General features: G+C 38.1%; 1 protein-coding gene across 1 annotated transcript in view; it reads right to left on the bottom strand.

Moving 5' to 3' along the window:
* NUP62CL (nucleoporin 62 C-terminal like) overlaps positions 1-27,934 on the bottom strand; it is a 44,990-nt gene that overhangs the window by 8,762 nt on the left and 8,294 nt on the right. Inside the window, exons 4-9 of the mRNA XM_007456709.1 lie at positions 17,548-17,579; positions 16,856-17,006; positions 16,323-16,372; positions 16,044-16,178; positions 14,226-14,337; positions 10,174-10,270 (exon numbers count right to left, since the gene is read on the bottom strand). Coding sequence (XP_007456771.1) covers positions 10,174-10,270; positions 14,226-14,337; positions 16,044-16,178; positions 16,323-16,372; positions 16,856-17,006; positions 17,548-17,579 — 577 coding nt within the window. The remainder of the gene's footprint in view (positions 1-10,173; positions 10,271-14,225; positions 14,338-16,043; positions 16,179-16,322; positions 16,373-16,855; positions 17,007-17,547; positions 17,580-27,934) is intronic.

Here is a 27,934-nt window from a genome sequence, read left to right on the forward strand (position 1 = left end):
GCACTGAAACTGAGACCGTGATTAAAAATATTCCAACAAACAAAAGCCCAGGATCAGATGGCTAAACAGGCAAATTCTATCAAATATTTAGAGAAGAGCTAACACCTATCCTTCTCAAACTCTTCCAAAATACACCAGAGGAAGGAACACTCCCAAACACATTCTACGAGGCCACCATCACCTTGATACCAAAACAAGACAAAGATGTCACAAAGAAAGAAAACTACAGGCCACTATCACTGATGAACACAGGTGCAAAAATCCTCAACAAAATAGTAGCAAACAGAATCCAGCAGCACATTGAAAGGATCATACACCATGATCAAGTGGGATTTATCCCAGGAATGCAAGGATTCTTCAATATATGCAAGTGAATCAATGTGATACAACATATTAACAAATTGAAGGGTAAAAACCATATGATAATCTCTATAGATGCAGAAAAAGCTTTTGACAAAATTCAACACCCATTCCTGATAAAAGCTCTCCAGAAAGTAGGCAGAGAGGGAACTTACCTCAACATAATAAAGGCCATATATGACAAACCCACAGCCAACATTGTTCTCAATGGTGAAAAATGAAACCATTTCCACTAAGATAAGGAACAAGACAAGGTTGCCCACTCTCACCACTCTTATTCAACAGAGTTTTGGAAGTTTTAGCCACAACAATCAGAGAAGAAAAAGAAATAAAAGGAATCCAAACTGGAAAAGAAGAAGTAAAACTGTCACTGTTTGCAGATGACATGATACTATATAGAGAGAATCCTAAAGACGCCACCAGAAAACTACTAGAGCTAATCAACGAATTTGGTAAAGTAGCAGTGTGCAAAATTAATGCACTGAAATCTCTTGCATTCCTATACACTAATGATGAAAAATTTGAAAGAGAAATTAAGGAAACACTCCCATTTACCATTGCAACCAGAAGAATAAAATACCTAGGAATAAACTTACCTAAGGAGACAAAAGACCTGGATGCAGAAAACTGTAAGACACTGATGAAAGAAATTAAAAATGATACAAAGAGATGGAGAGATACACCATGTTCTTGGATTGGAAAGACCATCATTGTGAAAATGACTATACCACCCAAAGCAATCTACAGATTCAATGCAATCCCTATCAAACTACCAATGGCATTTTTCACAGAACTAGAAGAAAAAGTTTTACAATTTGTATGGAAACACAGAAGACCCATAATAGCCAAAGCAATCTTGAGAAAGAAAAATGGAGCTGGAGGAATCAGACTCCTGGACTTCAGACTATACTACAAAGCTACAGTAATCAAGACAGTATGGTACTGGCACAAAAACAGAAAGATAGATCAATGGAACAGGATAGAAAGCCCAGAGATAAACCCACGCACCTATGGTCACCTTATTTTTGATAAAGAAAACAAGAATATACAATGGAGAAAAGACAGCCCCTTCAATAAGTGGTGCTGGGAAAACTGGACAGCTACATGTAAAAGAATGAATTTAGAACACTTCCTCACACCATACACAAAAATAAACTCCAAATGGATTAAAGACCTAAATGTAAGTCCAGACACTATAAAACTCTTAGAGAAAGACTTAGAACACTCTATCACATAAATCACAGCAAGATCCTTTTTGACCCACCTCCTAGAGAAATGTAAATAAAAACAAAAACAAAGTGGGACCTAATGAAACTTCAACGCTTTTGCACAGCAAAGGAAACCATAAACAAGACGAAAAGACAACCCTCAGAATGGGAGAAAATATTTGAAAATGAAGCCACTGACAAAGGATTAATCTCCAAATTATACAAGCAGCTCATGCAGCTCAATATCCAAAAAACAAACAACCCAACCCCAAAATGGGCAGAAGATCTAAATAGACATTTCTCCAAAGAAGATACATAGATTGCTAACAAACACATGAAAGGATGCTCAACATTAGTAATCATTAAAGAAATGCAAATCAAAACTACAAGGATAAAAAAAAAAAAACTACAATGAGGTATCACCTCACACCAGTCAGAATGGCCATCATGAAAAAAATCTACAAACAATAAATGCTGGAGAGGGTGTGAAGAAAAGGGAACCCTCTTGCACTGTTGGTGGGAATGTAAGTTGATACAGCCACTATGGAGAACGGTATAGAGGTTCCTTAAAAAACTACAAATAGAACTACCATATGACCCAGCAATCCCACTACTGGGCATATACCTTGAGAAAACCATAATTTAAAAAGAGTTATGCACTCCAATGTTCACTGCAGCACTATTTACAATAGCCAGGATATGGAAGCAACCTAAGTGTCCATCAACAGATGAATGGATAAAGAAGATGTGGCACATATATACAGTGGAATATTAGCCATAAAAAGAAATGAAATTGAGCTATTTGTAGTGAGGTGGATGGACCTAGAGTCTGTCATACAGAGTGAAGTAAGTCAGAAAGAGAAAGACAAATACTGTATGCCAACACATATATATGGAATCTAAAAAAAAAAATGGTTCTGATGAACCTAGGGGCGGGACAGGAATAAAGACCCAGACGTAGAGAATGGACTTGAGGACATGTGGAGGGGGAAGGGTAAGCTGGGACGAAGTGAGAGAGTGGCATGGACATATATACACTGCCAAATGTAAAATAGGTAGCTAGTGGGAAGCAGCCTCACAGCACAGGGAGATCAGCTCGTTGCTTTGTGGCCACCTAGAGGGGTGGGATGGGAAGGGTCGGAGGGAGGTGCAAGAGGGAGGAGATATGGGGATATATGTATACATATAGCTGATTCACTTTGTTATACAGCAGAAACTAACACAACTTTGTAAAGCAATTTTACTCCAATAAAGATGTTTAAAAAAAAAAGTTGGTGATGACAAGACAGTCTTCTTGTATATAGCACTACCCTTCACACAAAATTAATAAAAAATACATTTAAAGGAAAGGAATAAAAAAATAAAAGATGGTGAAGGTATCGTGAGTTCTTGGAGGCACGGGCAGGAGGGGGACAAGATAGTAGAATTATTGCATTTGAAGTCGTTCTCAGGCAGTCATCCTGTTGAAATGTTACTTACTGTTCAAGTCTCATTTCAAATTCTAGCTCTTCTAGGGAACCAACTAAAGATAGGTTTCTCTTTCTTTACTGATCCCTACACATGCACTTTGAACCTTTTCGAGGCAGAGGTGCATGCCACTGATGTTTACACCTCCTACGCTGATTAACACAGCACCTTGGCACATAGTAGGTGCTTTGTATTGAGAGTCACTACTCTCTGGTTTTGACTTGTATCTAAAATAACACTTTCCATTTTACAGCACTTGAGTTTTCAAAATGTCTATGCATATTACCTTATTTGATTCCCACAATATCCTATGATGAAGAGAATAACTAAAAACTCAAGAAGGTTCAGTGGCTTTCCAAAGGCCAAAACTAATGAAAATTGACACTAGGACTCATATCTTCAGACTCCCATCTAAGAGCGCTTTTTCTGTTACAGTGCATCTGTTTGTCAAATGCTGGGGAATTTTTAAATAAAAAGTACTATCTGGCACCACAGCATAACACTGTTTGTTGTCCCTTCAAACACTGAAGTGCTCAAAATAAGACAGGCCTATCTGAATCCCAACTGGGGAGATTTCATTGGTGAAATACTATCAGGCCACTTTGTCTATGAGGGAGCCATAGAGCGTGGGCCCCAAAACTGCGTTATAGCAAGGCTTCAGTATATTTATAGTTTTTAGTCACTAACAGGAAGAAAATTGCTTTGGAGAAAAATCTGTATATCTCACAAACAATATAAATTCTGCTATTTGGGAGTGATGTAACTCATGTTACATATAATTCCTCTGGGGAGACTCTTCAGCTTGAGGAAATTCACTTGGGCACAAAATGTACATAAGGAGGATTAGTGAGAAATCTAATTTTGCAGATGTATTGAGTGTATTTCAAATCTGGATTTACATATAGAAAGGAAGTTTGGGAAGAGGAGCTCTGAGAATGTTAACAATCACGACCACTTTCCTAACAGAAGCTTAAGTCCTGATCATTTTTAATCTCAGTATCCTAATCTAACCTACAAGAAATTCTTAAGAATTAAGGAACAATGGTGTGACAATAAATCTATTTTGTCTGTAAAGAGGAGCAGAGATGAGCAGGTAGCTCATTAAACAATGGAAAGAAATAAAATACCTTTCAGTTAACTGCAGTGGGAAGAAGCAAGTAAGTACCTGTCTCTGTTGAGCTTAACAGACCTTTAAAGTGAGTCTTTGTGTTGTTACCACATCTCTGACAGATCAAGAGCATTTGCCTCTCAAGTACCTAAAGTGGAACATTATACTCCAGAACATAAGAGATGACCTCATCGATCAACCAATGTCACTAAGATTTCCCAAAGAATTTCAGAAAAAGAAGAGGTAAAAGAAACCAGCTCAATCAGTAAATCAGATTCTATTCTAGAAGATGAACTAGGAAGAAGACACTTTGATTGGAATCCAAAGGCATCTTTTGGCATCTCGGCATTAGATACTCTTCAGATATGAGTGGGCTGAAAGTAATTAATAAAAGAAAAATTTAAAGCATTTCTTATCTGGACCAAAGCTTCTTAAAAAATACAGCATGGTAACTATAGTTAATAATACTGTATTGCATATTTGAAGGTTGCTAAGAGAGTAGATCTTAAAAGCTCTCACTGCAAGAAAAACAATTTTTTTTTCTATCTCTGTAAGGTGATGGATGTTGACTAGACTTATTGTGGTGATGGTTTGGCAATGTATACAAATATTGAATCATGCTGTGCACCTGAAACTAATATAATGCTATATGTCAAATATACCTCAATTTTTTAAAAAAAGATAACAACATGCCCGGCCCTGAAAAATCTAATTTAAAATAATCCCTCAAACAATAAATATTAACATTGGGTGAAAATGAAGTATGATTATGACATATCACAAAAAGCTGCTTCTCTAAAATGATCCTGAAGGCGTTTTATGCAAGTTAGTAGAGTCATGCTAGATGACTAAGTATGTTTTATGCCAAAAGTAAATAAGGTGTTCACAGACCACTGCTAATAGAACTATATTGTAGAAATACCACAAAATTCCTTATGGCATTTTTAGTTACTCTGAAGATTCTTCTCCTTCTGCCATAAATAGCAGTCTAAATGTTGTGAGCAGCTATTAAATAATTATGGGGTTCTAACCCATAGGAGACTGCAATGATTATGGATGAAATACATTTTAGTCATGAAGCTTTGGGACACTTCATGAAAGAAACAAATGCCATGAAAATACTCAAGGAACTTTCAAATAACGACTTGCATAAGATTTTCCACTGCCCACCCCTTTATTATGGTGTTTGATAAATATTAACAGACATGACAAGGTTTGGTATATGAAGAAACAAAAAACGCCTACCCTTCAGTCCTACCTCCCTCCTCTAAAAGAAGTAGCTCCATATATTTAAAATGAATAACAAATTGGCTCAGATTGACTGCCAACTCTGTCATAAGTGGTCCCAGCAGAGCTGGAGTTGCTGCAGTTTCAATGACTGCCAACTGAGAAGACAGATGTGTGACTGCAGCATTGCCATCAAGCCAACCTCGAAATAATGCCGTAAATTTGTATAAAGAGAAAGACAAGAGAGGGAACTAGTATTTGACGATAGTTACTATTAACTCTCAATTAGCTATATTAATCATGAGGAAAAGAAGCATAGAAAATGTTAAAAAATGGATAAATATCAAATTTTAAAACTGGTCAATAGCAGTACATGTTCAGACACTCCCTTAATTCAATACTCTTAAACTTATCTCTTCCTAGTTTGGTTCCATCAGTCAGTTCTATATGGGTTAGAGGAAGAAAGGGGCCTGGTTCTCTGCTTACTCATAGATATTGAAAAGTTGATTGGACAGTGTAATATTTTAACGTATAAACTGTAGTGTATGATTTTCAAATCACTTTTAAAGATAAGCTGATTTTTAAGTTAAGTACATAGCATCACAGTTATGTTTTATAGCAGAAAAAAATTTGTACTGTCATTAAAGGTATCAAATCATAAAAATATTTCCCAGAAACCTTCCAAGATAGAGATTTTGGCTTTAAAACCATTTTTATTTAAAACAAACCTTACTGTTAGAGATTTCTCTTTAATTAAAAAAAAATACATTATTTCTATTGTTAAAATAACACATGTATTAGTTTTTTTATAACTATTATTTGGATGTGAATAAAGAGACTCATTAAGAAGTTTAACCTTAAAACTTCTCAGTCCACAGACCATTTCAGCAGACATGACCCCTTAATTATTAAAAAGTAAAATAAACCAACAACAAAAAAACCCTTCTCTTAGCATGATTAAATCCTGTCACTCTCCATTCCTTGATCATGTCTTTTCCTGATATGAAAAGGAAAGGTTCCTTGTGTGAACAGCAAAAAAGGAGCCCACAGTATCAAGAATCACCAGGCTTATTTCCATTATCGTGGCTTCCCCGTCTAATTTGGGAACCTGTGTGAGCTCTCCTTGCCCCTCCAGCTCAACTCAAATTTTAGCAGAAAAGTAACTCCAAGTAATCATTACTCTCCATTGTCTTACCCTTTTTACCCTGTGTTGACTGAAACTTTACTCAGACACCTAGAACTTACATCCTACTCAAGTACTACCATTATCATACTTTGAAAACCCATGTCCTCTACTGTTAGGTAAATGATTAAGATTTGTTTTTATATCCAGCGATGCCTACATTAGAATTGTTTTAAGAGCATACCAGTAGAAAGAATACTGTTCTGATAATTAGGAAATTTAGATTCTGGTCCTAGCTCTGCCACTAATTAACTGTGTGTTCTTAGGGAAGTCATTTAACTTCTCTGAACCACAGTTTCTTCATTTACATAATAAAGTAAGTTCTTTGTAGCACTAACAACCTTAATTTTATTAGTAGGAAAACACTGGCTGAGAGCCTTGAGATTTCATTTATGACAAAGAGGATCTCAGCCAAGAGAAAAAAAAAATCACTATAATCTTCCTTTACCTAATTACATTTTGACACCCCCCCCAACTCTATCCAAGAAGCATTGCTCATTGTAGGAAAATATGCAACAGAGAGAAATACAACTGAGTCAAACTTTGTATGATCTCATTCCTCAGTGTTTTCTAGCCACTGACATTCTCCCACATCTCAGCTGTTCTTAACAACTTCTCTAGGTAAGTGGTTTTCAATGATAATCTATGCGGAACTGCTTTCTCTAGACTCATTTAATAGCTACCTTTTGAACCATATGACCCTTCTTGTCCTTCTCCCTACCCCGCCCCTCCTATATACAGTAAACTCTGACAACCAGTTCTGCTGCTGTCATTTACTGACCACCAACCATGGGCCAGGCACTGCTCAAGGAAAGTTCAATTTTGCTTCCTTTAATCCTTACAAAAGCCCTGAAAGGTAAATATTAGCCCTCATTTTAAAAATAAGGATACAGACTCAGAGAGATTAAGTAACAGTTAAGCTCACAAAACTTGAATCCATATCTGTCTGACTCAGAAACCTCTCCCTCTCAGGTAATTAATACTAAAGCAATATAGAATTTAACTTCCCTCTGATGATTCAAAACACAGTTTAGAAAGCAATAGAACACAGGAAAGAAAGAAGTAAAGATGGATGATGATGATATAGGTATGTTTGGAAGGGAAAGAAGCAAAAGAAGTTCATGGTTGATGACCTCTATTAATCTATAAAGCCAAACAAGATTTGCATTATTTTCATACTACGTCTTTAAAGGTAGTAACTGATTGGCTAACTAGCCCCCATTTGTCTCAATTACTGAGGTCTCAATATAGTCCATATTTAGGCAAAAGTCTATAAAAATCACTTTCCACCAATTTTTATTTTAAATCTATTAAGAAGTTGAGAGAATAGTAAAAGTCACAAACTTATATACCCTTTTCCTGGATTAACCCATTGTTACCATTTTGCCACAAATCGCTCCATCTTTTTCTTTCCACAAATGATTTTGTTTGAACCACTTGAAACAGAACTAGAGATATGACACTTCTCTAAATAACGTAGCATGCAGCTTCTAAGAATAAAAATATTTTCCTACATAACCACAGTAAGACATATAAGAAAATAAAAAATTCCTTAATATTTAATGTGTAGTCCAAATTCAATTTCCCCAATTGTTCTAAATAATGTCTTCGTGGCTTTAATCCAGTATCTAATCAAAGTTAATATGGTAGACTTGATTGTTATATTTCTTTTAATCTACAAAATCCCCTCAATTTTTTTGTTTTGAATTTTTTGGTTTCCCATGACTGATTTTTCAAGAGTCCAAGCCGATTATCTTTCAGAATGTCTCACGCATAGACTGATTATTTTCTTGTTACTTGATTCAGTTAAACATTTTTGGTAAGAACACTACATTATCTTCCAGAATGTCTCACACATAGAATGTCTGATTATTTTCTTATTATTAGACTCAGGTTAAACATTTTTAAAAAGAATACTACATATGGGATATTGTGCACTTCTCATGTCAGATCAAGAGGCAAACAATGTCATTATCCCACTATTGGTGATGTTAGATTTGATCACTTGATTGAAGTGGTACTTGTCAGCACTGTTGCAAAGGTACATTTGCTCCTTTGTAATTTTTAAGTAATGTGTAGAGTAATATTTTTGAGACTATGCAAATATCCTGTTCCCCGACAATTTTAAATTCAATGGTTTTAGCATCCCTTGATGACCCTTGCCTGAATAATTCAATCATTGAGCTGGGGCTACAACATGGTGGCTTTCTCATTAAATTGTACAATTAAAATGAGTATATATAAATTAAATTAAAATGAGGTATATAAATTATACCTAAATAAAATTTTTAAAATAATTCAGTAACTTGCAATTTATATTTGGTTCATTTCCTGCTAGTATATTTTTTCTGCCAAGAAATGACTGACAGTTGAAACATTTTATAAATCAGGCCGAGTACTCAAGATAAGGGAAAGCTTAATAAATGTATTCTCTTGAAAGTGTTTTTAATGGTGGTTCTCTAATCCTATCATTCCTTCTATAATTATTAGCTGCCATGGGTCTATAAAGACTTTCCCCTGTACCTTCCATTTCTCTCTCTCTCTCTCTCTCTCTCTTTTTTTTTGGAGTATCACTGTGGACTCACGAGTTTTTCTCCCTCAATGTGTTATAATCCATCACTGTCATTATTCTTTTTGATGTTGAAACCTGATTTGGCCAGTAGAAGCCCATTAAAGCACAATCTTGTATCCTGATATAATCTCGTAAGTCGTTGAACAATCTTTGTTTTCTGGCATGAAAAGTGCCAAACTCACCCTGTACTTTCCCTGCCTGAGACCTGAGATCAGATATTTCTCCAAGGTTCCTTTTAATCGTAATGGTATTTAGAAACCAAGATCTAGGTGTTAGATGTGCTCACTGCTATCAGGGTGTGTCATTGCTTCTTGGCCCCTTCCATGTACAGAAAAAGGAAATATGAATGCATACTGATGTTTGCAATTCAAATTTATAATAAAAATATGAAAGGAAGAAAAACATATCTCTTTTATCTTTCAATGAAAATCTTGGTTTCTATTATCAATATACTCGTGCATTTGCTTTCTACTATAATATATATATGGTAGTAATATTATACCACATGCATATATAATACATAGTATAATTCTGAAACTAACGATAAACTTATTAAGATAGCTTAAGATTTCTTTGCAGTCCTTTTTATCATTAAGATTACATCCTACCAAGGATGCATCATCAAGAACACTAAGTACAAAAGTTATCTGAGCTGCACGTTTATGTTATAGATTAGTTACACAGGTTTATTTGTTTTCATTTTGTATTCAATTTTAGCATTTGTCTTTCTTCCCATTATTTTTGGCTTAATTTAAATTTTTGAGTATTTAAACTTTTATATGGTCCAGAAGTCAAAATTGTATAAAAAGGTATACTCACAGAAGTACTGTTTCTATCCCTATCTCCTCCACCTCATTCCTAAACATCCCCTATTTTCATCAGTTTCTAGTTTATCCTTCCTGTGTTTCATTTTATAAAAATAAGCAATTACGGTTCTTCAGAATTAATATAGACATACCATGTGTTAAATAATACCCCTACAACTGAGCTCTTATTTGAGTGTGGTCATGGTGCACAAAACCTGACTTGTATCACATTTTCTACTTACAGATAACTTGGGGTACAAATAAACTCCCACCTGAAGTCTGATGAATCCATTGTAGAAAGTCCATATGAGCTTTCAGAATTTTGCAGATCTGCTGGAGCTAAAAACACACACAGGATTTTTAGATTATGATTTTTCTGATATGGTAAATTAAAACAAAGCATAAAAAATTGAAATTAGGAAGTTATTTTCATTTCTTCTGGTAAGAAATTGACTGAGAATGTGCTAAATATTAATTGCACGGTTTTTTTGCTATTTTATATTTGTAATGTTCATTACATCTATATATTAGTTCAATCTATTTTGTAACTGTCAAGAATTCAATTTCTATAATTCAATAAAACACTGACTTCTATAGTACAAAAATAAGTAAAGAACATTAAGAGGCATTTGACAGGACAAGAAATTCATATAATATTTTTTTTGTTGTTGCAGTACGCGGGCCTCTCACTGTTGTGGCCTCTCCCGTTGCGGAGCACAGGCTCCGGACGCGCAGGCTCAGCGGCCACGGCTCACGGGCCCAGCCGCTCCGCGGCACATGGGATCCTCCCAGACCGGGGCACGAACCCGCGTCCCCTGCATCGGCAGGCGGACTCCCAACCACCGCGCCACCAGGGAAGCCCAATATTTTTTAAAATATTACCTTTTTACAAAAGGTAATCAACTTTTTTATTGAGGTATAACTGACATATGTAACATTATATTCGTTTCAGGTGCATACAGTAATGATTTGATATTCATATATATTGTGAAATGTTCACCACATTAAGTCTAGTTAACATCCACCATACAGTTACAAAAAAATTTTTTTTGTGTGATGAGGACTTTTCCAATCTATTCTTTTATCAATTTTCAAATATATAATACAGTATTATTATTAACTATAGCCACCATGACTTATTTATTTTATAACTAGAAGTTTGTACTTTTTGACCCCCTTCAGCCATTTTGCCCACCACCTACCTCCGGCCGCTGGCAACCACCAATCTGTTCTGTGTATCTATGAGCTTGGTTTAGTTTTAGTTTTTGTTCTCAAATTCCATATGTAAGTGAGATCATATGGTATTTGTCTTTCTCTATCTGACTTATTTTACTTTGCATAATGCCCTCAAGGTCCATCCATGTTGTCACAAGTGGCAAGATTTCCAAATAGCAATTTTTAATAAATGGTAATACTCAGTTGTCAAGTGAGTGGGGGAAATAGGTACATTCATATACAGCCTATGGTAATATAAATTGACCCAGCCCTTCAAAATGTAAATTTTTGCAATATATACCAAAGTCTTAAAACATTCGTACCTTTTAACTCAGTATATTCTACTTCTAGAAATCTATCCAGAGGAAATAATGAAACCTAAACATACAACTGGTCATTACAGGTTATTTCACAGGGGTAAAAATTTGAAACAATATCTCTATCAATAAAAAATGATTAAATATATTATGGTAAAGTCATCTCTAATGAAATATTAGAGTCATTAAAATCATATTTTCAAAGAATGGTTAAAATTTTGGGAAAATACTATGAAAGAATATTGAATGAAGACAGAATCCAAACCTTTATATAGGTATGTTTCTGAAGTTATTTAAAAGAAAATAAGTATTTTTACCAGCATAGCAAAAATACTTGGAAGAAATACACTAATATATTAGCATAGTACTGGTAACACAAGTGTTTTACTTTTCTTTACAGATTTCCATATTTCCCGAGCTTAATACATTAATACATATGCATTAACTTTGTAACAAAAATACTAATCCTTTTAAAAATGTTAGAACACTTTTGACAAATACTCTGGCAAAGTCCAGGATAATACTGAAAACAAGAAGAAATGAAAATGTTACCACACAAACAGTATGTAATAAAAACAGCAAATTTAGTGTCTTAATATAACAAACAGAAATATAATTTGTAGTCGGAACAATGAATTTTTATAAAAATATGAGGCTGAATATCATATACCATAATATGAACTTGCTTAATAAAAATTTTAGAAATTAGGCGGTCTTTCCTATCTCCCCTCAAAAATGGTGAAAATAAACAGGTAAGTCTCACCATCGTGAATACTGCTGAACATACTTGGTATTTTTCTACCCTGGTGTATGGTCCACAATAACAAAGCTCTGTTGATCTGGTTACACTTAATTATCTACAAGAATATTATTGTTCAACAAATATTTTCTCTGCTTCCTGTCCAATGATTTATGCTATCTGAGAAAAGAGATGAATTGTTGCTGATTTCTTGCTTCTTTTGTCCTGCTATCAAGAAGCAATTATCCTTTAATTCACTCATCTTAAACATCTCAATCACTCTTGCCAGTAAAAACAAAAAACAAAAGACTCAAACCATTTACTCCCCACTACTAAAATAAAATGAAACAATCCAAGGCTAAGCAGAGAAAAAGGATAAGGATGGGATTACAGTCTCCTTTTACTTACTCTGTTCAGAACACTCATTTTATATTAATTCAACACAGAGAGATTAGACATCAGCTCTGCTTCATGTCTAAGTATGCATGTATTTATCTATGCATCAAAGTTCTATGACAACAAGACAATTTTGAATTTTAGAATCACAATGTTGATTTAATCTTTCACTAAAAAGAAAACCTATATTGTCAACTCTTGCATCTGCATGAACACAGGAAGATGGTATCATGTATAATCCCAGACTAATTTATATTTGTAATTATTCAATTTTAGATTCACCCAAAGTAGGGAATGGCATAATTTTTATAGCTGGAGGAGACTTCAAGATCATTTAGTCCACCCTTGACATTCTGCAAAAGGAGCTAAGACCCAGAGAGATTAAGTGACTTGAATAAAATTCTAGTGCTTTCTCAACTATACCATGCTCTCTTTCTAATTAAAAAAGCTAGTAATATGTATATAGATAAAGAACTGTCTATGTATAATTGACACAGAGCTCACTAAAGAATAATTACTACTTACAGATAGGTCATTCATCCTCGCCTATCCAGCTCCTGGCTCCACTCCTAATTATAATCAACTGATAGAAAGTACAATGGAAGCTCCCACAAGGGGAGATTCCTCTTACCATCACTGCCATGGGGTTGGGAGAGGGGAAAAGGAGGACTCCATTTAGCAGCTAAGACAATAGGGAAAGGTTGAGTAAATAAGCTCTTTAATTAGAGTATAGTAAAAGGAAAATAAACCAGTCCTTCCTTACCTCCAAATTAATTCAAAAATCTCAACTCTCTAATTGGAGCCTCGGCTGTATTTTCTCATGTTACAATAAATTTACATTATGAGTTAACTAGGATTCCACAAGGCAGGTGGAAACCTAATAAGCATACTTAACAAATATCTATAGAAAAATATATTTTTAAGTCTTATAATTGACTTATCAAACTTTTGAGATATATCCTAATTATAAGTTAAGGATTGCCTGGATATACCTAACAGACTCAAACATGTATATACATACAGATATATGTATATATACACACTTACAGTTATATGAATATATAGATTAATATGTAAAAGGAAGGATAAACTAGCTAACGAGTAAGTGAACAGAAAAATAAGAACAAGGACAGGGCTTCCCTGGTGGTGCAGTGGTTGGGAGTCCGCCTGCCGATGCAGGGAACACGGGTTCGTGCCCCGGTCCGGGAAGAACCCACACGCCGCGGAGCGGCTGGGCCTGTGAGCCATGGCCGCTGAGCCTGCGCGTCCGGAGCCTATGCTCCACAACGGGAGAGGCCACAACAGTGAGAGGCCCGCGTACCGCCAAAAAAAAAAAAAAAAAAAAAAGAACAAGGACATACTTATAGGAAGAACAGAGAGAAAACCCTGAAAATTTTGGGAGAACAGTAATTTTTTTTACCCTCCTGGGAATAACCACAAAAAACTTACAACCTTTTCTGCTCCTAAATATTTCCTGCCCCACTAACTACACCCAAAAGCTTCATATCTCTGGAGGCAGGTAAGGAGCACTACAGTGGACAGGAGAAGGTAACTAGCTAAAGGAATGACAGAATGCTAATTTCATACTAAATTCTGGTTGCCTAAATAGATAAAGCAGTTAACACACCGGGTCAGTAGTGTCAGCAGGACTTCCAAATGTATTCAGGTACTCAATAATGTCCTTGAGATCTTGGGCCGTTCGTTTCAGCTGAGCATCTACATCTTCTGCTAACTTGTAACTGAAAAGGTAGGTAAAATAAAGGGATTAACCAGAAATGTTTTCTCCACTATGCACTGTTACTGACATACAAAGAATGATACCACCAACTGGATTTGCCCCAGTTCCCCTACCTTCTCATTTTAATGGATGTAGCATTCATGACCATATTCTAAAAAGACTCCAAAGGTGAAAGCTTTTATCCATCTTGTCATTTTTACAGTCACCTATTTACCCTCTTTTTAGGTATCAGAATAAACCCATAGGTCACTTAGATATGTGAGAAGTTATTTGGTGTTTGGCAATATTTAGTAAATGCTGAGATGTCTTCAACAATTTTGAATACATAAATTTTCAAAGTAAAACCTTATACAAATATCCTCCATCATCCAACAAAAGATATTTTAAGAAATGAGATTCATAATAATCAAAGGCAGATAAATCTGCTAAGTTCACAACAAATTGATTAGTTGGCTAAATTCTCAAGATTTCCATGCCAACTATTTGTGCATGCGCACCCACGCGCGCACACACACACACACACACACACACACACACACACACTCACTCTTAACCTAGTCAATGAATATGTTTATAAGAATTAAAGTGACCAGAGGATTTTTCAATCTTAACGTCTATAAATATTAAATAATTCAATTAGATTTATTGATAACCATCTACTGCTTTTCTGTCCCAAAGTACTTATAGGTAATTGGTTGCCTAGATTGTTGAAGATTCTAGTAAAGATTCCAATACAATGTAAATCTGACTACCTAAAAGCAATTGGAAAGAACCTAATGTTTCAATTATTTCTTCAACCTACAGTTAGGATCTCATGGCTGAAAATGTAAATCTATGTTTCCCCCCAAAAATGATAGAATGCATAGAATAGTCAATGCAAAGGAAAGAAATATTCACAAAGGCTGAAATACAAAAGCAGAAACAGAACTAGGGTCCATACAGATTAGCTGTACTTACCACGTTTAATGCACCTACAAAAAAGCTAACTTGCAAGGTTTTAAAAAATAAGCTCAGTCTTGGCTCACTAATAAGCCATTGATAAAATGAGTCAGATTTAACCTCAATCTAGTTTATGTAGCCATTCATACAAGTTCTCCTAACAGCATTTTATAATTTGGCCTGATTAACAAATCTCCGGTCCAAAGAGATAAAGTTACTGTGGGAACATTGGCAATACATTGACCAAAGGTGAAGACTGAATCACACACAAATAAAATATATCCAGCCCAAGACATTGACAAAATCATTCAACGTTTAAAAGCCATGCAGTTTGCCCCCAGATTAACTAATTGCCTTTAAAATAGGAAATGGATTTATCACTGAAGCAACTGAAGGAACATTAGGTTTAAAAGAGTCAGTATAAATAGGAGATCATAAATATTCCCCAATATCATGACACCACATATATAAAATTGGTATTTCTGATTTAAGAACAAATTTGACAAATACAAAAACTTTATATAAGTGGTCATGTATAAGCTTGAGATTAATAACATTGTACAAAATGCTATAAAACAAAATTGCCAGAATGACTACTTCATTTTCAAGCATCCTGAAAAGATAATAGTCAAATAAGGTGATAAATGGCAACTACCAGAACTTGCACTTTTCTACCAATTATTTTATTCCCTGCCTTTCAATACCATTTTTTCCCTTTTTTGGTAGCTAAGTCCTGCCCCATTCCTCAATCTTTATTCAGTTGCTTACATCCTCTCACGCTCCTCATCTGTACGCTGCAGATAAACAGACCCACTCTGGTCCTTTACAGACTCCTCTAAAGGGGTCAAGAGATCTTCTAGTTCTTTCTGCTGTGACAGGATAAAATACAATTCTTGCTCCAGCCTGAAAAAAATAACAAGTCAATAGAAGGGCTGACGAAAGGAATGTGGAGTGACAAAATAAATGTCAATAAACTATAACAAGGAAAAACAACTGGACAAAGAAATAGATCTTTAATCTTTCAACCTAGGGAATCTAAGATTCTACCTTTTCTGATCCTGTTTCACCTTTTGCACTTCTCCATGTAAAGCAATAATCTATAAAGGAAAATAAGAATACAATAGTGTAAATATTTGAATTTACATTGTAATTTTAAAGCAGTATTTTTTTTGTTTTGTTTTTTTTTGGCGATACGCGGGCCTCTCACTGCTGTGGCCCCTCCTGTAGCGGAGCACAGGCTCCTGATGCGCAGGCTCTGCGGCCATGCCTCACGGGCCCAGCCACTCCGCGGCATGTGGGATCCTCCCGGACCGGGGCACAAACCCGTGTCCCCTGCACGGCAGGCGGACTCTCAACCACTGCGCCACCAGGGAAGCCCCTAAACCACTATTTTTTTTCTCTTATACACTTCAAGTATGAAAGAGTTCCTAATTCAGGGCACTTATTACCTACAGAAAATATTTTTAAGTTTATCACCAATATTGGAAGGAAAAATTAACCACTAAACACAGGTCTATTCTCCTGTGTTCATCTGAAAGTACTTGTACAATGCAGGTAGATTAATGAGAATATCTTCTTACCGTCTCACCATTCTCAATCAATGTATAGTCCCAAGCATTGACCTGGGTGACCTGATGAAGAAAGTGTTTCTCTTGATCCTCTAACTCAAGGCTCCATTTGTTTACCAGACCACCCAGCTGACCATATGTCATCACAGGAGTTATGATTTCACTAAAAAAAAAAAGGATACAGTATGATCATATGATCATACTTTCAAAAGTATGATCAGATTTTTTTATACTTTAGTACAACATATGAGGACTTAGAGAAGAAAACAGCACATGAGGAGTTTCTCAGACCTGTTCCCCAACAAAACCACCATAACTGGTAAAGATTATTTTAAAAACAACCATTCAAACTCTCTGGAAATTATCTTAACGGAATACAGCAAATAAAGATTTATTAAGATATCTACTAAATTTCAGTAAGAACAGCTAAAGTCTGTGCCACAAACTGCTCCCTTCCTTCTCCCTCAACTCAGCATGATGTAAGCTCCATTCTGCATTTATGCGGACAAAGAGATGGGATTCCCTCTCCCCTCAGCTCTTAGTCAAAGTGATCCACTCCCCATCTAAGCAGTATCCATGACACAGTAGGCAGCTGATCTTCCACCCTCCACTGGGCAGAACTAAGGGGAACTCTGATTCCCCTACCAGGTGGTATCAAATAGGCTGAACAGATACCTTATTTTCCATCAAGGGACTGGCGGAACCAGGCAATGCTCTGATTCCCTGCTGGGGCAGTGTCGGGAGGGCTGGGTGGAGAGGTGATCATCAATTCCCAGCCCAGCAGAGGCAGGCAGTGTTCCAATTACCCCACCAGGGCATTGTTGGCGAGGTCCAGTGATAAGCTGAACCTAAATCCCCACCCAGCAGCAACAAGACTTAATAAGGCAGAGTGAGACAGTGTTAGTTACCATGAGGCTTCACCCCTTGTCTTCAGTGTCAGTGGCGGCCAATGGAGACCTGAACCTGTATACCCACCTGGCATCATTGAGACTGAACAAGGTAATGCAACTCCGGCTAATAAGGACTCCACCTCCCACCACCCCTAGGTCAGCAAGGCTAAGTGGAGAGCTTAACCTCTATACCCACTGGAAAAATTAAGACTGACTGAGGCAGGGCAAAGCAGAGCCAGCACTCTGTGCCCCTTCTCCCAGAGCCTCAGTCACCACTCTTGTCCCCCATCTCCCAGAGCCTATGTCAGTGGGACCCAGTAGTGAGCTAAGCTTCCATACCAACCCACCGTCAATGAGGCTGAATGAAGTGATATGAGGCAGAGTAGTTGACATCTTGCTTCCCCCCTCCACCTGTGTCAGTGGGGCCCAATAGGAAGCTGAAATTCTGCAGCAACTAAGCAATATGAGCTAGTCCCCCGCTTCCTCTTGTTCTGGGAGCCCTGGGGCCCAGATGGGAGTTGAGCTTATAACCCCACTAGAGGCAATGACGTAGTACAATGCAATGCCCCCACTTTCATGGGGAATGAGTCAGCAGGGCGGAGGGGGAACTGAACTTCCACACCTTTCATCTGCACTGAGGCAGTGTGAGTTACTGCACCACTTTGGCTGAGGTGGTGTGGGCAGGGTCCAGTGGGAAGCTGAACATACAAACGTACCCAACTCTTGCACTACACCTTAACAAAAGGATTCCCTAATTAACAAAGATTTAAATAGGACCAAGATCTCCTAACATAATAGATTAAATGTAAAGGATACAATCGAAAATTACCCATCATATCAAGAACCAGGAAAACGACAACTCAAAAGAGAAGAAAACCTAGAGATCCCAACATTGAGAGGTATCTGATGTTGGAATTATCTGAAAAGAATTTTAAAGCAACCATCAAAAAAATGTTCCAACAAGCAATTATGAAGTCTGGGGAAACAAATGAAAAAAAAGAAAACCTCAGCAAAGAAATAGAAGTTATGAAAAACAATCAGATGGAAATTAAAGAAAAGAAAAATAACTGAAATAAATGCTCACTTGAAGGGCTTGATACTAGAGTAGAGATGACAGAGAATAGAATCAGTGAACTTGAGGATAAATTAATAGAACTTACAGAACAGCAGAGAGAGAATAGAGACAAAAAATGAAAAAAAATCTCAAGGAACTGGAGGATGGTAATAAGAGGTAACATACTTATCATCAGAGAATTATACAAAGACAAAGAAAGACAGAATGAGATTTAAAAAGTATTCTGAAAAATAAAGGTTGAAAAATTCCCAAAGTTGTCAAAAGATATAAACCTAAAGACTCAAGAAGCTGAGCAAACCCCAAAGAGAATAATTCAAAGAAATCTATACTAAGACATATAATACTTAAATTTCTGAAAACTCAAAATAAAGAAAAAAATCTTGAAAGCAGCCAGAGAGAAACAACACATCACTTAAAATGCAACCCTAATTCGAATGACAGGAGATTTCTCATCTTAAACCATAGAGGCTAAAAGCAAGTGTCACAACATTTTTCAAGTACTGAAGAAAAAAAACTGTTGACCACAACTGCTATATCTGGTGAAAATGTCCTTGAGAAATGAAGGGAATATAAAGATATTTTTATGCAAAGCAAACTAAAGACAATTTGTTGCTGTCGAACCTACCCTTGAATATTGGCGAAATAGAAAGGAACTGAAAACAGAAGAAGGCATGGAATTTCATAAAGGAAAGAAGAACAGCTAAATGGATGGAAAAGGGTAAATATAATAGGCTATTCTACCCCTCGTGAGTTTCGTAAATCATATTTGATGGTTGAAGCAAAAAAGTATAACACCATGGAATGTGGGGTTCAAAGTACATAGAGGAAATACCTGAGACAATTATACTTCAAAGGTAAGAAACATAAAGGGGACTAAATGGAAGTAAGGTTTCTACACTTTACCCAAAGTGGTAAAACGTCATTATGGCTAGATGGTGGTAAGTTACATATGTATATTGCAACACCTAGAGCACTCAGTAAGAAAACTATACAAAGCAATATACTCAGAAGCACTATAAACGGAACAAGCTGGAAACCTATAAAATGCCTGAATAACCCACAGGAAGTTTTAAAAAAAGAGAAACAGAAAACAAAAAACAGAGGTAACAAACAACAACAACAAAATAATAAAATGGCAGACTTAAGCCCTAACACATCAATAATTACCTTAAATGTAGATGTGCTAAATATACCAACTAACAGAGAGAGATTGGCAGAATGGATAAAAATTATGATCCATCAATATGCTGTCTATAAGAAACTCACTTCAAATACAAGAACACATGTTGAAAGTAAAAGGATGGAAAAAGATATACATGCAAGATTAATTGTTAAAAATAAATGGCTATATTAATATCAGATAAAGTTGATTTGAGAGCAAAGAAAATTACCAGAGTCAAAGAGGAACATTACATAGTAATAAAGGAATTAAAGCACCAGGAAAGCTAATGATCCTGAATATGTACCAACCAAACAGCAGGACCCCAAAATACATGAAGCAAAACTGATAGGGCTAAAGAGAAAAATAGTCAAATCCACAATTACGGTTGGGAAATTCAAAAAGCCACTTTCCACAACTGAAAAGAAGCACTAGAGCAGCAAGGATACAGATCTGAAAATACAGTGAAGCAACAGAATCTAACTGACATATATAGAATACACTACCCAAGAGCAGAAAACAATTTTTAGGTGCTCATGGAACACTGACCAAGAAAGACCATATCCCCACTTGTAAAACAAATCTGAACAAATATATCAGAACTGAAATCATACAGAGCATGCTCTCCAATCATAATGGACTCAAATTAGAAATCAATATAAAAATAAAAGACAAGAAAATATCCAAACACTTGGATATTAACACACTTCTAAATAATCTATGAGTCAAAGAGGAATTCACAAGGGAAATTTTTTAAGTACATAGAACTGGATGAAAATGAAAATACAACATTATAGAAGATGTAGTACAAAGCTAACACAGTGCTAAGAAGGATATTTATAGCACTAAATGCTTTACATTACAAAAGGGGAAATGTCTCACATCAATAATCTAAGTCCATACCTCAAGAAAAAAGAGCAAAATAAAACCAATGCAATCAGAAGGCAAAAATTCATAAAGAGTAGACGTCAATGAAATTGAAAATGAAAATAATAGAGAATAATCAGTGAAATAAAAGCTACTCCTTTGGGAAAAGATGAATAAAATTGATAAAAGAAAGCTACAAATCACCAATGTTAGAAATGAAACAGGGGAGTATGCCTATAGCTATTAAAAGGACAAAAAGGAAATATGTACAACTTTACACTCATAAATTCCACAATTTAGAAGAAACAGACCAATTCCCTGAAAACCACATAATACTAAAACTCATGGAAGATGAAACATAACCTGAATAGTCCTAGAACCACTAAAGAAATTGATTTATAATTTAAAAACTCCTTAAAAAGGGGTTTCACTGGAGAATTCTGCCAAACTTTTAGTGAATTGACACAAATTTTACAAAATTTCTTCTATAAAATAGAAGAGAAGGGAATACTTCCCAGATCATCTTATAAGGCTAGTAACATTCAGATATCAAAACCAAGGACAGAATTTAAAAAAGAAAGAAAACAAAACTACGGACCAATATCTCTCATGAACTTGGATACGAAAGCCCACAAACAAAATACTAGTAAACTGAATCCAAAAATGTATTAAAAGGAGAGCTTTCCAAGATGGCGGAGGAGTAAGACGCAGAGATCGCCTTCCTCCCCACAGATACACCAGAAATACATCTACACGTGGAGCAACTCCTACAGAACACCTACTGAACGCTGGCAGGAGACCTCAGACCTCCCAAAAGGCACGAAACTCCCCACGTACCTGGGTAGGGCAAGAGAAAAAAGAATAAACAGAGACAAAAGGATAAGGACGGTACCTGCACCAGTGGGAGGGAGCCGTGAAGGAGGAAAGGTCTCCACACACTAGGAGCCCCTTCGCGGGCAGAGATTGCGGGAGGCGGAGCGGGGAGCTTCGGAGCCGCGGAGGACAGCACAGCAACAGGGGCGCGGAGGGCAAAGCGGAGAGATTCCCGCACAGAGGATCGGGGAAGATATAATTGTTGAAGAGAAAGATGACCCAAGGACTCATCCACTCATTCAAACAAAGACTCAGGCAACCCATGAAGAAATATTTACTGCAGGTATGAAGGATTGCTTCTTACAGACTTGCTCCTGGAGCTTGGTATGGCACCTTAATATCAGTTCTGGCACCTATGGTCAGTAAAGCACTAGCTCTGGTAGTTGCGATTATAGCAGATCTCAGTGAAAGAGAAAGAGTTCACCATGAAGGAAACAGAAAGGCAAACAAAAATAAAGAAATAAAGGTGAAACAAAGAAAGGATGGAGAAAACACAGAAAGGACCAACCCAGTTGACATGCAAACAGCTTTGGCAGGATATAGGAGTAGCAAGGACTCCAAAGGAAGACATTGATAAGCAACCTAATCAAGTCCTGTTATCTTTTGGGAAAGTCCTAACAAGACAGCTCACTCCTCTGCCTACTGACCATAAACATGTGGCAATGGGTCCCAGTGTCCCATCTCTAGAAGTAGAACACCAGGATGGATCCCCTACACGCAGAGAACTAGGGGTTGGGACAATGTTGCCCTCTACTTTGTGTTGTAGGAGGTGACTGGAAGCCCCAGGTGGAACTGCTGATTTATTGGACCTGCACGAACAGTCTTAGCACTGGTAGATACCACAGCTAAGTATACCTTACTGCATGACAACCCTTTTAAATTTGGGGGAGAATACGGGCTATAGACAGATAAGGGGGCCAAACTATTCGAGTAAGACAAACCAGCTTATATTTCCAAATGGGCTGTTTGTCCCCTGCTTGTCCCTCATATACATTGACCACATACCAGAATATATACTAGGTGTTGATGTTTCACAAGACCTAGATTTGACCACCACTACTGGAGAGTCCTGCCTTCGCATCAGAGTGGTGAAACCCATGTTGGTGGGCCATGTAAGGTGAACTCTTGTCCATTTACCCTGCCAGATTGTTAATGTCAAAGAGTGTAGGCTGCCTGGGGGCTATGAAGAAATTACTACTACACTTAAAGAACTAGAAAATGTGGGAGTCATTAGATCCATGCATAGCCCCTAAAATAGCCCATTGCAGCCAGTAAAATGGCCTAAAGGGACTGTTGACTAAAGAGAATTGTATAAGGTGGTTCCTCCCATCCCTGTGGAGGTCTCCAATATTGCTACTATTTTAGAGCATCGTTCCTCTGCACTGAAAACTTTCTATTGTGTGCCTGACTTCTGTATCCCCTTTTACAACATTCTTTTGTGTGCTAGCTCTCAAGATCAATTTGCCTTCAACTGGGATAGGAGGCAATGGACCTTTCAGGTCTTGCCTCAAGGTTATTTACAGTCCTGCCATTTGTCATAGTTTGGTCGCCCAGGACCTAGAAATCTGGTGAAAGCCCCACCCTGAGCTGGAATTATTTCATTAGATTGATGACATTATGTTGACCTCTGATGCCTTGTCACTCCTGCCCTGAACTGCTGCCTCTTTACAGACATTTACAGAACTGAGGATAGGAAGTAATAAACACTGACAAGATCCAGGGACCTGGGCAGTCAGTAAAGTTTTGGGGAGTTATCTGGTCAGGTAAGACAAAAGTTACCCCAGCCTCGGTTATCGATAAAATCCAAGCCTTGGCCATACCAGTCAGTCAAGGAATTACAATCCTTTCTGGAGTCACTAGATTATTGTCATCCTTTCATACCACATTCGGCACAAATAATATGGCCCCTATAGTACTCTCTGGTTAGAAAGGGACAAAAATGGGACTAGGACATCCACCTTCAGGAAGCTTTTGAAAAGGCTGAAATTGTAGTAAAACAGGTTCAGGCTCTGGGAGTACTTATGCGGGACGCTGCCTGTGAATTAGATGTTGACTCACACCTGAAAGGTTCTGGCTAGGGCCTGTGGCAAAGGCAGGAAAGGAATTGCATCCCACTAGGATTTTATTCTCAGTTGTAGAAGGGACGGCAAGTGAGGTACAGCCCTACTGAAAAACAGCTCCTTGTAGTCTACCTGGCCCTGCAGCAAAAACAGAAGGCCTCACCATGGACTTACCAGTGTCTGTTCATGGGTTAAGAACATGCTCCTTAAACCAAAAAGTGCCTGTGCCCAAGTAAGCAAACGGCAAAAGTGGCACCCATACCTTCAACAAGGTAATGTGTACAATTCAAGCCTGCTCTCTGAGAAATTACATGCTCCCCTTGGGCCAGGGTCTTATGTGAATCTAGACATGGCCCCTCAGATACCACCCATCGCTCCCCTCTCAGCCAAGTCAAAGAGGGAATCGGGACCATTCCTCCTGAGACATGGTTCACCAATGGCAGCAGTCAAGGCAATACCCCCACCTGGCCCACTTCAGCAGTTCGCCTGGATTTCAATGTCATTTGGTTTGAAGAAGGCACTAAGCACAGCAGTCAGCGGGCTGAACTGGGGGCAGTATAGCTTGAGATCACTCATCAATCTACGCCCCTCTATACAGCCACAGACAAGTGGGCTGTGTGAAAAGGACTGACCATGTGGATGCCACAATGTCATCAGGAAAGCTGGACTATCTTGGGACGGCACCTGTGGGGAGCTGGCCTACAGAGGGACATCTGGGATGTGTGCACACAACCCAGTACTGCCATCAAGGTAAGGCATGTCTCTGCACATTCTCCAACTACACTGCCTGGGAATCACAAAGCAGACACCCTAGCCAAGGAGGAAGCTGTCCTCCTGGAAGAGTTACAGACTCCCTCGGACGTGGCAAAGTGGCTTCACTGAAAACCAGGACAGACACTGAGGCCCCAACCACCTGGGAGATAGCCAAGAGGTTACACCTCTCCATCAAATACACTGACTGGTAGGCAGTTGATAGGGACTGCCCCCACTGTAGCCTGTGGTGACGACCCCTGAGACATACTCCTGGTCACATTGGACGAGCACTAGCCCAGTGACCAGGTGGTAAGTGGACTATATCAGCCCCCTGCCCTTATCAGAAGGACACAAGTACACATTGACCTGTGTGGACACAGGTACCTGGCTGATACAAGCCTTTCCCAGTAAGAGAGCAAATCAGACAGCCACTATTAGGGGCTTGACCAAGTTGGAAAGTATGTACTGGATCCCCATTCATACAGACAGCAACCAAGGGACCCATATCACTGGTCGTGATGTAAAAGAATGGGCTGAAGCCCAGGAGATTTTATGGACCTTCCATCTGCCATATAACCCAACAGCCACAGGGCTGGTAGAAAGAATGAACAGGTTACTGAGACATTGAAGAAGCTTTCTCCAGACAGGTCTTTAAGAGGATGTTCTCCACCACTACTAGAAGCCATCTGGCTGTTAAACACTGAACCCACAGCAGGCCACATGTCTGCTTATGAGAGACTGACTGTGCCTGCTCTGCCAACTAGGGCCTTAAAGGTACAAGTGTTAGAAGGAGCACTGAGACCCATCTGATGGGATGTGGGTCTTATCCTAAGAGTGCCACAGAACCTCCTACCTGGGGAGACTATCTTAGATTGGAGACAAATGGTATACCCCTCCCAGGTGGCTTGGCATCCATATACCTTGGGGGTAAGGGCCAGGCCCTGGCATAGTATTTCCTCAATCTTTCTAAGTGAAGGCCCAGCCATAACCAAGGTGACCACCCCCATAGAAATTAAATGGGGGACTGAAGTAGGGCTTCTTTTATGAGCCCCTACTGAAGCCCCCACATATAATATCTCCCTGCCCAGTTCCAATGTAAAGGCACAAAATGTCTGTTATTGTCCTATTGGAAAAGTGTCAAAGCCCAGGGTGATCCTGGCACATGGAAACCAAACTGCTACAGTGTTGTTTCTGAATGAAGATTTGTCTTTCTTGGTACCTTTAAAACACTTATCGTCCTTAGCCTTTTCCTTCTAAGATTAGTGCTACCTACCTTCACTAATGCATTCTTGTCCTGGGCTACCACCTATGTTGACATCCACAACCACTCTGACTTCTGGGTATGCAGATTGCTGCCAATGTCTAGCTCTGAAGTAATGCCAGGGGTATTCTGTCTTTCAACCTTACATCACGGGGACAATGGGTGGGGACAGCATGTAAACTCCTGATGTCTAGCTCTAGGGTATTCTCGGAAGAATGATGGATAAGATCATGCAGGCCTTATAGATGTCAGGGGTGGAGCGTGGAGCTGAACCATACTGGCTTCATCTTGTCAGCTCTATCTTAGGCCTGCAGTCCTTTCCAGGTGACTGAGCTTTAGCCTAGCTCACAAAGGAATGCGCCCAAGCCAGATGAGTTCCCTATCAACTTTTACCCTTGCCTTCATCTAAAATGAAAGCTGGAAGAGGGCCTTTTGCTGAGGTAGATGGTTAATGGTCATGAGACCCAGAAGTGGGGTGGGTGCCCCTGGTTCCAGTCTGTGTGGATGTGCTTCTCACTTGGTAGTCAGATTCCGTTTTTAACTTTGGTACCTTTAAGTCCCCCATACCCCTTTTGGCAGTACAAAGCACAGCTGTGAATGCCTCTGGATCTTCTGTTTGCCTGATCTTTCCTACCTGTATGTAAGTTACCCACAGTAAACTTTATAATTGCACTTTATGGAGTTGTCCGCTTCATTTTTCAGTCTCAAAGTTCTTTCTCCGTTCGCAGGATATTATTCAATATCTCTGCCTCCCAAGAGAAAGAAATGAACTGAATGCATATAGTTTGATGAAATAGTGGGTGATTTTTATTTTGTGCTTATATCTATTTGTAATTACTGATTGCTTAATTAATGTGACAAGCAGTGTTTTAACTCATGTAAATGTATTAGCTTATGTAACCCTCAAAACAAAATAAGAGGTAGGGGCTACTGTTATACCCACTCTACAAATGAAGAAATTGAGGAACAGAGAGATTAAGTAACTTTCCAAGTTTTCATAGCTAGCAAGTGTTAGAACTGGTCTACTTCCACACCCATGCTCCTCAAGGCTAAGCAAACTGGCTCAAATAAGCAAGCTAACAGGCTAACAAACGAATAAAACCCCTTTGAGATGGATTGTTTTTCTTCTCTGCCTTGAGTAAAATCAAATAGGGAATTCAGGCTTCTGACTATTATGCCACAAACAGCATACCTAAAAGAGCACAGCTTTAGCATCCTCTCCTATGGGGCCCTGCTTTGTGAATTGCTTCTAGACTCACATTCTCCACATTACAAGGCTGTTTTAAACACCCCAAATGCTAAAAAAAAAAATGCAGGGCATACCAAACTATTGATAGAACAACAACATGAGTAAAGCTTTTCTCTGCTAAGACATACCTGGGCAACTCCGCCATTGAGACTTCAAAAGCACTGTCCAAACATGCCCCTAGGACAAATTTCTCTGAAACTCTGGGGTTAAGACAAACCCAGAAAGCACTATTGGGTGAATACAATTCTGAACCACAGGACCTCAGGAACTGCAGAGCCAGAGAATAGGCTGTTATGTCCATGCCTGTCACATGCCTCATTAACAGGATAACAGGTATTCTAATTTCCCTAGCTTATAGTAACTTTATAATTCATCAGTATCACTTGAAAACCTATTTACAGGCTAATGTCAAACATTTTGTCTGACAAAAGAAGGGTAAAGTGTGTCTAAGAGATAAACCAATGTGGACTGGAGTGGAGCCACCAATCGCGTTTGAACACTTTGATTCTCTTTCACCATAGATATTCGGAACAGCATCAGTATCTGTTTCAAACTGGATCACTTCCCACTGGACCAATCAGATTCTGTCTCTTGGAACTGAATTTGCTTTCCCCAGTGCTCAATTAATCACTAAATGAGTTGGAACTGTAACACATAAATTTGCAAAGTACATCCCACTAGTGGATAGAAAAATGAAAAAAATCTTCAAAGTAAAAGAAGAATAAAGATGTGGAAAGGACTACATGAAAAGAAGAGAAGAAAAAGTGTTTTGCAGGCTGCCAAAACCTTTCCTGGATTATAAAAAATCACACAACCCCACTTATGATAGTAAAAAAGTAAAACCAGAGACCGAGCCGAACTTGACACTACCATTTCTAATAGTGACAACCTGACAGCAGCAGTA

Source organism: Lipotes vexillifer, unplaced genomic scaffold (assembly GCF_000442215.2).
Source record: "Lipotes vexillifer unplaced genomic scaffold, Lipotes_vexillifer_v1.1 scaffold1728, whole genome shotgun sequence".
Taxonomy (NCBI): Eukaryota; Metazoa; Chordata; class Mammalia; order Artiodactyla; family Lipotidae; genus Lipotes; species Lipotes vexillifer.